General features: G+C 34.5%; 2 protein-coding genes and 1 long non-coding RNA gene across 7 annotated transcripts in view; 1 reads left to right on the top strand and 2 right to left on the bottom strand.

The window, feature by feature from the left end:
* LOC109861528 (inhibitor of nuclear factor kappa-B kinase subunit alpha-like) overlaps positions 1-2969 on the bottom strand; it is a 7002-nt gene extending 4033 nt beyond the window's left edge. Inside the window, exons 1-6 of one of the 5 annotated variants that reach the window (XM_020441215.1) lie at positions 2867-2967; positions 2570-2713; positions 2278-2477; positions 1979-2137; positions 1670-1887; positions 1427-1531 (exon numbers count right to left, since the gene is read on the bottom strand). In XM_020441215.1, coding sequence (XP_020296804.1) covers positions 1427-1531; positions 1670-1887; positions 1979-2137; positions 2278-2477; positions 2570-2690 — 803 coding nt within the window. In that variant the 5' untranslated portion in view covers positions 2691-2713; positions 2867-2967. Of the gene's footprint in view, positions 1-1426; positions 1532-1669; positions 1888-1978; positions 2138-2277; positions 2489-2569 lie in introns of all 5 variants that reach the window. The other 4 variants (XM_020441214.1, XM_020441218.1, XM_020441217.1 and 1 more) reach the window with 4 other exon arrangements.
* A 1573-nt stretch (positions 2970-4542) lies between these two features.
* LOC109861530 lies at positions 4543-5913 on the bottom strand. Its single transcript, XR_002250982.1, has 3 exons — positions 5697-5913; positions 5327-5546; positions 4543-5211 (listed from the first exon to the last, which is right to left on the bottom strand). It is a non-coding gene; the product is annotated as an uncharacterized LOC109861530 (long non-coding RNA).
* A 1226-nt stretch (positions 5914-7139) lies between these two features.
* LOC109861531 (zinc finger BED domain-containing protein 4-like) lies at positions 7140-9791 on the top strand. The gene is made up of 4 exons (XM_020441220.1): positions 7140-7152; positions 7679-7905; positions 8010-8211; positions 8332-9791. The coding sequence occupies exons 1-4, from the start codon at positions 7140-7142 to the stop codon at positions 9789-9791; spliced, it is 1902 nt and encodes a 633-aa protein (XP_020296809.1).
* The last annotated feature ends 346 nt before the right edge of the window (positions 9792-10137 follow it).

Genomic DNA, 10137 nt, shown 5'->3' with positions numbered 1-10137 from the left:
TCTCTCTCTCTCTCTCTCTCTCTCTCTCTCTCTCTCTCTCTCTCTCTCTCTCTCTCTCTCTCTCTCTCTCTCTCTCTCTTCCCCCATCTTTCTTTCTTTCTCTCTCTCTCTCCTACATGCACTTCTACTCACATAAAAAAAACACGTGCCCGCGTGAAGCCTTATCTTCCTAACATTTTTGCTGTAAGTCGCTCTATCGCAAACTCTCAATAAAAATATTTAAATGATCATAACTCTGCGCGAAAAAAAATCGTAGAGACTTTGATGACCCCGCGTTGTTCTCGTTTCGGAAAACCTTTTCAAACGAGCTCTCACTCGACTCCATTTTCCGTTCTCTCTCTTCCCCCGTCCCCCGGTAGTATGGAAATAAATGTTTTTGTGGTTAAATGATAGACTTTGCGATCCCATTTCATCCCTATAAATTGCAATCCAATATCTTGAATCATTCAAAAATTATTTAGGTGGCCCAGAACTTTTGGCGAGCACTGTATATATACAGAGTGTCCGACAATTAGTGTAAAATCTCTCGTAGGCAAATAAAAAAAGTAAAACTGAGTCGAAAAGTCCTGAACCATTTTTTTCTATTACATATGTATAATAAAGGAGTAATTATTGAATAAATCAAGCCAATCAGCGCCGACCTTTAGCCAAACGCACTTCAGTGAACCACGCACTGGTGTGCGTGAGCGCTCCGCGTGGCTCACTGACGTGCGCCCGGCTGAAGGTCAGTGCTGATTGGCTTGATTTATTCAATAAGCACTTCTTTATTATATGTAATAGAAAAAAATAGTTTCAGGGGACTTTTGACTCAGATTTACTTATACCTGAATCAGCCGAAGTGTGTAGGTAAATCGGGTCAATCTGAACAGAAAAGTTATTTACCAGTTTGCAAAATTCGCAATAGTGAGATATGAATTATCACTCACTAACAATAAATGTGTGCCAATGAGCGCGCGGGGGGTAATAATCGGACTCTATAGGCGTGCACGATTATCAGCTGTAAAAAAATGGCTTCTCTCATGCAATGTTTTAGCAATAAGAGGCGAAGAAACAAGCGCGGCGAGACTCAGCTTCTTGCAATCGGGCGATATTCGGCGTTATGCAGCGAGCAGTCTATAAAGTCCGATCATTATCTCCCGCGCGCTCATTGGCTCATATTTATTAATTCATATCTCAATAATAATATTGCAAATTTTCCAAAATGGTAAATAACTTTTCTGTTCGGATTAATTAACCTGATCTACTTACACACTTCGGCTGATTCATTCGTTATCAGACACCCTGTATATATGTATATACATACATGTATATACATATATGTACATGTACATAAAAATAAATATTCAACTAATTTTGATTTTATGTACACATTAACAAACTTTGCCGATGTTATAAGCAAATAAATAGATATGTAACACATTCTTACTTTGATAACTGAGTTGGATCTGGAATATCTTTTCGAAAAATTATTTTTCCTTCCGATTTATAAGCACGAATATCGTCGTAGCTTTTATTTCGAATATATTTCATCCTGCATCAATTTCAAACTTTAAAGGTATATTTAAATATATATATATATATATATATATATATATAAGTATATATACATATATATACTTTTCTTACAATTTTGTAATAAACTTTTATCATTAAGTTTGTCGTTTCTTACCATTCCATAGTATGTTGCATCGTTGGCAAAAATGGTCTTGTTCCAGTTATAAGTTCGTAAAACAATATTCCTAAACTCCAGTAATCAACAGAACAACTATATTTCTCTCCCCAAAGAAGTTCCGGAGCGATATAATTTAATGTACCAACTAATGATGCAGATGTACTCGCCTCTCCAAGTTCTTTGGCATAACCAAGGTCTATTAACTTGTATGATATCTGCAACACATAAAAGTAAAAAAGCAGAGAAACTTTACACAAAAAAAGAACCATTTATTACAAAATAGAATAAACTACATTTATATCTTACCACATTATTCTCTTCTTGTAAAACTATATTTTCTGGCTTTAAATCTCGATGAGTTATATTGTAAGAATGCAAATATTCTACAGCTGATGAAATTTCAGTCATGATCTTGATTGCTTCTGGTTCATCAATACCGCAACAATTTTCTGGTTGATTTAAGATCTACAAAAAAATTATATTTGTGTTATGATATTATTACAACTGATAGGACAATTTATACAGATATACTTGTATACATGGGAAAACATATGCATGCATGCGAATGCATACACAATTAAAATAAAAACTGAAACATAACACACTTTTCTCAGATTCCCTTTTTTACAATATTCCATACAAAGAATTGGCAAATCTTTTTCCACACTTGAAAGCTCAAACGGTAAAAGTTCCGTTTTTACAATGTTTGGATGCTTTAGACGTTTCATTATATCAATCTCATTGGACCATCTTTTTTGCTGTACCGACGTTAATGCAGAAAAATCCCACCTACATTTTTTTATTGCTAAAATTATACTTATTGTATTGAGAAACATAACAAACTTATAAAAATATTATTTATATTTACTTTTATAAACATAGTTTGGTTTTACATACCGAGTTTTTTGTCACTTTGGATGTGTACCCAAAGTTCAACAACTCCAAAACCTCCAGTGCCAAGAACACGATGTAACTTCCAAGTGTCACTTGATTGACTTAATTCAACAATAGTAGACATCGTTCTTCTTTGCAATTATGGCTCTGTAAACCTACTTTGTTAATCTATACGTTGGATTGTATCCAGCCGTATCGGTTGAACGTGCGTAGTTACGTTGTGAATATTTTTGAACAATTGTCGGTGTTTTACACCACTTTGTTATTATCTTTAATTTAAACAAATATACAACTCCGTGCCTTGGCTCAGGAACCCAACCCACGGTTTTAAACCTGTTCTTCTTCTTCTTTGCATATATGGCGCATGCCCCTGCACGTGAGAAGCAAAAGCCAGTCTGAGACAGTTTTAAGCCCCTTGCACAATGGACGGAATAGCGATAGCGATAGAAATAACACAGTTTTTAACACAGAATTTCAACTCGTCGGAAATTTTATCGCTATTACTTATTCCGATTTTCTGATCTGCATTGATACATGTGTATTTTTGTATGTTAGATTCCGCTGTTCCTACCTTTATTTTTTAATATAAACTCTTTAAAACTTTTGTTATTTCTATCGCTATCGCTATTCCGTCCATTGTGCAAGAGGCTTTAAACCTGTTATCAAAAAGACATAGGCCCGAATTCATAGTCGCTTCTCAAATCTTAGATCTCGTCTCCAATCTCAAATTTCAGCTCTCAACTCTCAAGTCTCGAATCTCCAACCTTAAATTTGAATGTTAATAGTTTATCTTGTAATTTGGTAGTTTGTGGTCATAAAGTGTACTATAAAGCCCCTTGCACAATGGAAGGAATAGCGATAGCGATAGAAATAACACAGTTTTTAACACAGAATTCCAACTCGTCGGAAATTTTATCGCTATTGCTTATTCCGATTTTCTGATCTGCATTGATACATGTGTAGTTTTTATGTTAGATTCCGCTGTTCCTACCTTTATTTTTAAATATAAACTCTTTAAAACTTTTGTTATTTCTATCGCTATCGCTATTCCGTCCATTGTGCAAGAGGATTAACCATATATATAATACTTCTATATTGCTAGTCGCGTATCTTCGCAATGAGAGACACGAGGCCCGAGAAAGAGAGACGCACGAAGTCCAAATATGGGCATAGATAGTCGAGTGTCATTATGCGCACCAGAGAGAAGCCTCAGAGCGGCCACGGCCATAAGAGTTTCTGTCATAGCAAAATCGCCCCGTACACTAGCGAATGTCCACGGGTGGTGCACATTGGAACTACGCAGACATGTCCACGAGCGACTTGTCGGTGCGTACGCTATGTCCAAACGTGGACATGGTTCTATTCCGTGCTATGTGTGGTGGACATGGTTCTATTCCGTGCTATGTGCGGTGGACATAATTTTATTTCGCTTCAATAAGCTGCAAACTTTTGTACAAAGAGCCGAAAATAAGCGAGGTTTAAATTTTACATATATATCAGATTTCGATTATGTTTATTTCCTTGGAACAGAAAACAATCATGCAAAAACTTTTATTTGCTGCATATATGATACCACACAATCGCACACAAATTATTTTGCGATAATGTACGTATAAACAAAAAAGTTAAGATATTTTATATTTTGTTAATGTCTTAAAAGACGACAGTCTTTTGTTACAGCTATAGTATAAATAGTTATTCGTAAAAAGTTTATTTTTTTCATCAAAAAATTTACTACAGTTGATTAAAAAAATCTCCAAACATTGCAATTCAAGTTTTGATTTTATATATAAAATTATTTTATTTAAAATGTTTCTATCATGTATCATCATATAATTAAATATAGATATTGTGATATTGATGTTTGTGTAAATAACAAAATTAATACATAATAGTTAATAATATTATGATGATATAAAATAGTTACAAAATTGATTTTATTTTATAAGATTGAAATATTGCAAATATAATGTTCTTGGACCAACCGTAACTTAACAAAAAATACATTTGTTCTTAAAGCGTACAGAAAAACACTATTACATACATTTTACTTAAGTGTTATGATAAGATAATGTAACATATGCACTGTACAAAATAATCTTAATTTAAATAAAGTATTTTATAATAATAATAATTGTTTATAATAAATCTTGTGAGTTTCTTCTTTCTAGAAAAAATATCACCTAAAGACTGCAATTATTTGCGACAACAAACAGAGAAATTCATATAATAAATTCATATCAATAAAATAACACAAAAAAACTTTCTNATAATATATAAATTTTATTACAAATATAATAAAGTATCTCTTAAATTATGCGAGAAATACTATATTAACTTGGTACGTCCATTTTACTAAGTCTTATTATAAAATCTCACAGTCTCATCTGTACTTGAATTTCTGTTGGATTGTTCGTCACATAGAACCCAGGAACACCTGCCTTTTCCAGTATGCTCTGTTGATCCGTTTACTTTCTGATCCAGCTGCAACACCAACTTTATTATATCCATAATTCCTTCAGCTCGCCCTTGTGTTTCTTCTGTAATGCCATGTTCTTTATTGCTGCTTGTTCCTCCTCCGTTGTCACTGCGGACAATGCTTCCTGACATTCGATTTTGTGCTGATTCAGGAGTTGAAGCCGTTGCTGAAACAGGTGACGTGCTGTATTTTCATCAGATCTTTCACTATTTCAAAGATGGTGTCTATAGCAGTAGACAGTGTGTAATATAAGATAAGTAAATTANCATCTATTTTCTTACCTGTTATTTCTTATAGATATTATTAATTTTGTAGTTAATAACACGGGCGTGCAGCCCTCCTCTGTTGTAAGTATCTGTCTCTCTGCCTCTTGAAGTTGTCCTATTATTTTCAATTTGCCACCCTCTTTTGCCTCGCCACTCTCTTCCGCTACCACGCCATCCGTCACGTTTTTTGCAAATATCGCATAAATACTCTTTCCTTGCTCTTGTGCTGTAAAATCTGAAACATAAAAAATATATACATATATATAATAATGTATATATGTAACATGTCACTTCCGACTGCAACAAACAAACTTTTATATTAGCAACATGCACTAAAGTCACGTTTCTATTTAATTTATACAAATATTAGCGGCTTTACACTTACCAGAACTCATTCTCTTTCTTTCCAAACCAAAAATGACAAATACCGTAATAACACACAAACACTCAAAAAAAAAAAAAAACAACAAACAAACCACACTACCATCACGCACGTAACTGTCTCGCGCTCGACCGGTGCTCGTGGAAGACTGCAGAGTGCAGAGCATGGCAATCGAGGATCGAGCAGGCAATTGCAAGCCCGAGGCATAGTTGCAAACTCGAGCCGGCTAGCACCGAGAGCACCGAGGTGTTGGGAGCCACTGGGAACACGCACACAAGTGAGAACCGCCATCCGTGTGCGTGGAACACACACACGGATGGCGGTTCTCACTTGTGTGCGTGTTCCCAGTGGCTCCCAACACCTCGGTGCTCTCGGTGCTAGCCGGCTCGAGTTTGCAACTATGGCCCGAGGCAGTGATGGGCGATAAATATCGATATATTAAAATATCGATACTTTCGAACTCTATTATCGATATTTTATATCGATATTTTTTTTCTGATATTAACATATATCGATGTTTGAATAGGATTATCGAAATTCCGATACTGTGTCGTTTTACCGCGCAGGGATACGTTCCACAATTAACCGGTTATTATTGGGTGCGTTCAGACAACTCAACGGTTGAGAGATCATCACTTATGATAGGACTATTCTTCAAAATCTGCTACGGTTCCAAAAGTATGATCCAATCAGAAGTGATTAACTCTCAACCGTTGTGCAACTGTTGAGTTGTCTGAACGCACCCATTAATCGTAGCAGCGTGGTTGCGTTCTAATATTCACTGCCAGTACTAAAATCTATATTTTACGTCACATGTGCTATAGATTTTCAATACTGGCAGACTGTCGGCGGCAGTGAATATCGAAACGCAGCTAAGGTTACCCACAGTTACTTTTTGAACATATCCCAAGCGTTTCTGGATTCTCTTTGTTGAAACTATGCCATAACCTACCCTCAATGTTGCTCACGTGACTATCGCGTGGTCTTATGCTCGCGCGAGCGCGCGAATGTGGCCGTGTGGCGTGCGCTCGCCCCGGCTGCGNAGTTAAAAATACACGCTGTAGTGGNTTTGTTGTNCTCTTTGTCNTCACTATTTNGCTTTTGTTGTTAGAAATGCGTTTTGTACGTTTTAAACATTTGAAATATTGTGTTATATTGGAACTGTACGCGGTTATTTCGTAGAGAGTCGCTCCNCTGCACCTGAACTACCACATGTGNAGTGACGCAGTGACGCAAAATTTTTTTGAAAAGAATTAGTGTCTTATACCATTCCATGTACATCGAACAATTTACGTTTGAACACACAACTGGCATATGAGTTTCTTTTCTATGCCCACTAAGCCAGTACAACATTGATTGATTGATCACAGTCGCAAACGGTCAGTTGCACAAGAATATAAACAAAGTGGTAGGTACTTTATTTTTATTAATTATGATTTACTGATAATGTTTTACATAAGTATAATTTTATTGCGAATAGTTAAATATTCTCACTTGTTTTAAAAATGCATGTCTGTTTCAATTTGTCACTGTTTGCATTTTGTACTTATACTGTTTTGTATATCCAGTGTATAATGGTTTCTATTTAAATATTCTCACTTGTTTTAAAAATGCATGTCTGTTTCAATTTGTCACTGTTTGCATTTTGTATTTATACTGTTTTGTATATCCAGTGTATAATGGTTTCTATTTGGTAATATTTTTTTAATTTTGCAGATAATATGTATAATATATATATGCATGTANATAGATGCATGATATTTTACTATACATATATATCATAACTGGTCTGGAAATTTGGGGAAGAATTATCTAAGTCTTAATTTAACATTCCTGTTGCTTTCTACTTGTCTCATGCTTGCACTTATTTTATAACAGTATTTATCTCATGCATTACTTCATTTATACACATTATTTTAGTATTAGTCTTTATCATTTTATTTTTTAATTAATATTCTTTTTGCTTCTATTTTTTCTATATACAGTGCCGCCNTCNAGAAGTGAATATTGGAAATATTTTATTCGAACCAGTGAAGGTTGTGGTAAATGTAATATTTGCCAAAAAATTATAAAAACTTCGGGAAATACAACAAATTTACGTGTTCATTTAACTCGAGCACATCCTAAGCTTCAGTTTCAAATGAANGACAAAACTGATATTGATACAACAGACACAGACTTTTCAACCTCAGCAAAACAGAGAAAAATTATAGTAATAAATGCATAATTACTTTGNATATAGAAAACTTCTTACATTAAATTTATTATACTATAACATAAAATAATATTATTAATACATTTTGTAACACATTTTAGCTACAAGATAAAACCAATAAAAATATTGTAGATGACGATTTTAATTTACCAGTTATTTCATCTCCTAGTTCTTCGTCTTTATCAATAATGTCAGGTATGTCAAGTCATTCACAATCAGAGTCATCAGTGTTGTCATTGCCAATTGTGAGAAAGAAGCAAATTACTCTTGATTCTACTTTTNAAAACCAAAAATCATTTTATGGTATGTATATTTATAAGTTTTATTATTTAAAGTTGTAAATAGTATTTTTTATAAAGTAATTTGTTGAAAATTTCAGTTATAATATTAATTATTTTATTTCNTGTTTTTTCTTAATTGTAGATGGAGGAACAAAAGCGGCTGAATTTACTANCAATCTCATTTTTATGATTGCAAAAGATAATTTGCCATTTGCAACAGTAGAAAAGGAAGGATTTAAAACTTTCATGAAGACAATAGCACCGTTGTACAAAATTCCTAGCCGGAAAAAAATTACGAGCCTAATAGAAGAGAAATATGAATTTTTGTCAAGTATGATAAAAACTCAATTTTTAAACATTAAAAATTTATGTTTAACAACCGACATTTGGACAGACACGATAAATACAAAAAGCTTTTTAGGCATAACAGCTCATTATATATTAAAAGAAACATATAAATCTGTGACTATTGGTGTTATAGAATTAAACNATCGACATACTTCTGATAACATAAAACTGTGGTTGTTAAATATAATATGTGAGTGGAACATAGATAAAGAAAACATTATAGTTGTTGTATCCGATAATGCAGCCAATATAAAAAAGGCAATTACAGAAGCGTTTGGTACTGAAAAANACTTGCCGTGTTTCGCACACACTTTAAATTTAATTCCATCGAATATTATTAAAGATGATGCTATTGTTAGTGAATTCTGTAAAAAAATTAAAAATATTGTTACGTACTTTAAACATTCTGTAGTTGCTGCAGATGAATTGCGAGCTCAGTCAAATCTCAAATTAATACAAAGTGTCGAAACTCGATGGAATTCGACTTATGACATGCTTGAACGGTTTATTGAAGTGGCAGATAAAGTAAGTGGTATTCTTCTGAACCAACCTACAGCACCAATAATGTTAAATGCATCTGAATTGCAAGCTGCAAGAGAATTTGTTCAATTATTAAAACCGTTTGAAGAAGNNACTAAAATTATGTGCGGTGAAGATTATCTTACTGGCAGCAAAGTGATTCCGATTATTAATACGCTAAAAAACAAATTGTATATGCTTGTACCAAATACTGAAATAGGTATTCACTTTAAAATTGAATTAGAACNTCACTTCTCAAAAAGATTTATTAATATTGAAAAAGTTCAGCCATTGGCGATATCCTCCATTTTAGATCCTCGATTTAAAAACATTCANTTTTCTGATAAAATTGCGTGTGCTCATTCTATTAACAAAATCACGCAAATGATAAATAATACAAACGCGAAAGACTTAGATGAAAGCAATTATCAAAACGTGCACAATAATTCGATAGAAAGTGATAATTTTTGGATGTATCATGAATATTTAGTTAATATATCCAAGTCAAAACATAACGATTTTACAATGGCAGATGAACTTAAATATTATTTAAATCAACCACCAATTAAAATGGATGATAATCCATTAAAATATTGGCTAATGAATATGCATTCCAGATTAAAAGATATAGCATTAAAATATTTAAGTATAATTCCGACCTCCGTGCTAGGTGCAACTCACTGCCGCACCTGTAGCAGCACAGGGGACGCTCCACTCCCGTTCACTGCTGTCTAGAGTGACCAAACCTTAGGCAGCGGTAATATTGCATTGGACGGGCTCGCCGACGCCTTCATCGGCAACGTGACTTACCCAATGCACACCTTCCCCGCGTTAATAACGCGACGCGCCGTAGCGGGAGGCGCGCACACCGTTCCAATGCCCGCGGGAGTGAAGCGGGCGTCACCCATTTTAACTTCCTCCCGCAGGTAGCCACCGTCTGTTGCCAAAGAAGACGCCAAGTCCTCCTTGGAAATCGAGGTAACCAGCTCCTTTACGTGAAGTTCCTCGAACTTCTGGGGTCTGGCCACCCAAACATTTTCACCGAAGAAAGTGGTCAGACTATCGGCTAATCGTGTCGCCG

Source organism: Pseudomyrmex gracilis, unplaced genomic scaffold, assembly GCF_002006095.1.
Source record: "Pseudomyrmex gracilis isolate BER0280 unplaced genomic scaffold, ASM200609v1 scaffold_815, whole genome shotgun sequence".
Taxonomy (NCBI): Eukaryota; Metazoa; Arthropoda; class Insecta; order Hymenoptera; family Formicidae; genus Pseudomyrmex; species Pseudomyrmex gracilis.
This window is presented reverse-complemented; position numbering and strand designations above follow the sequence as displayed.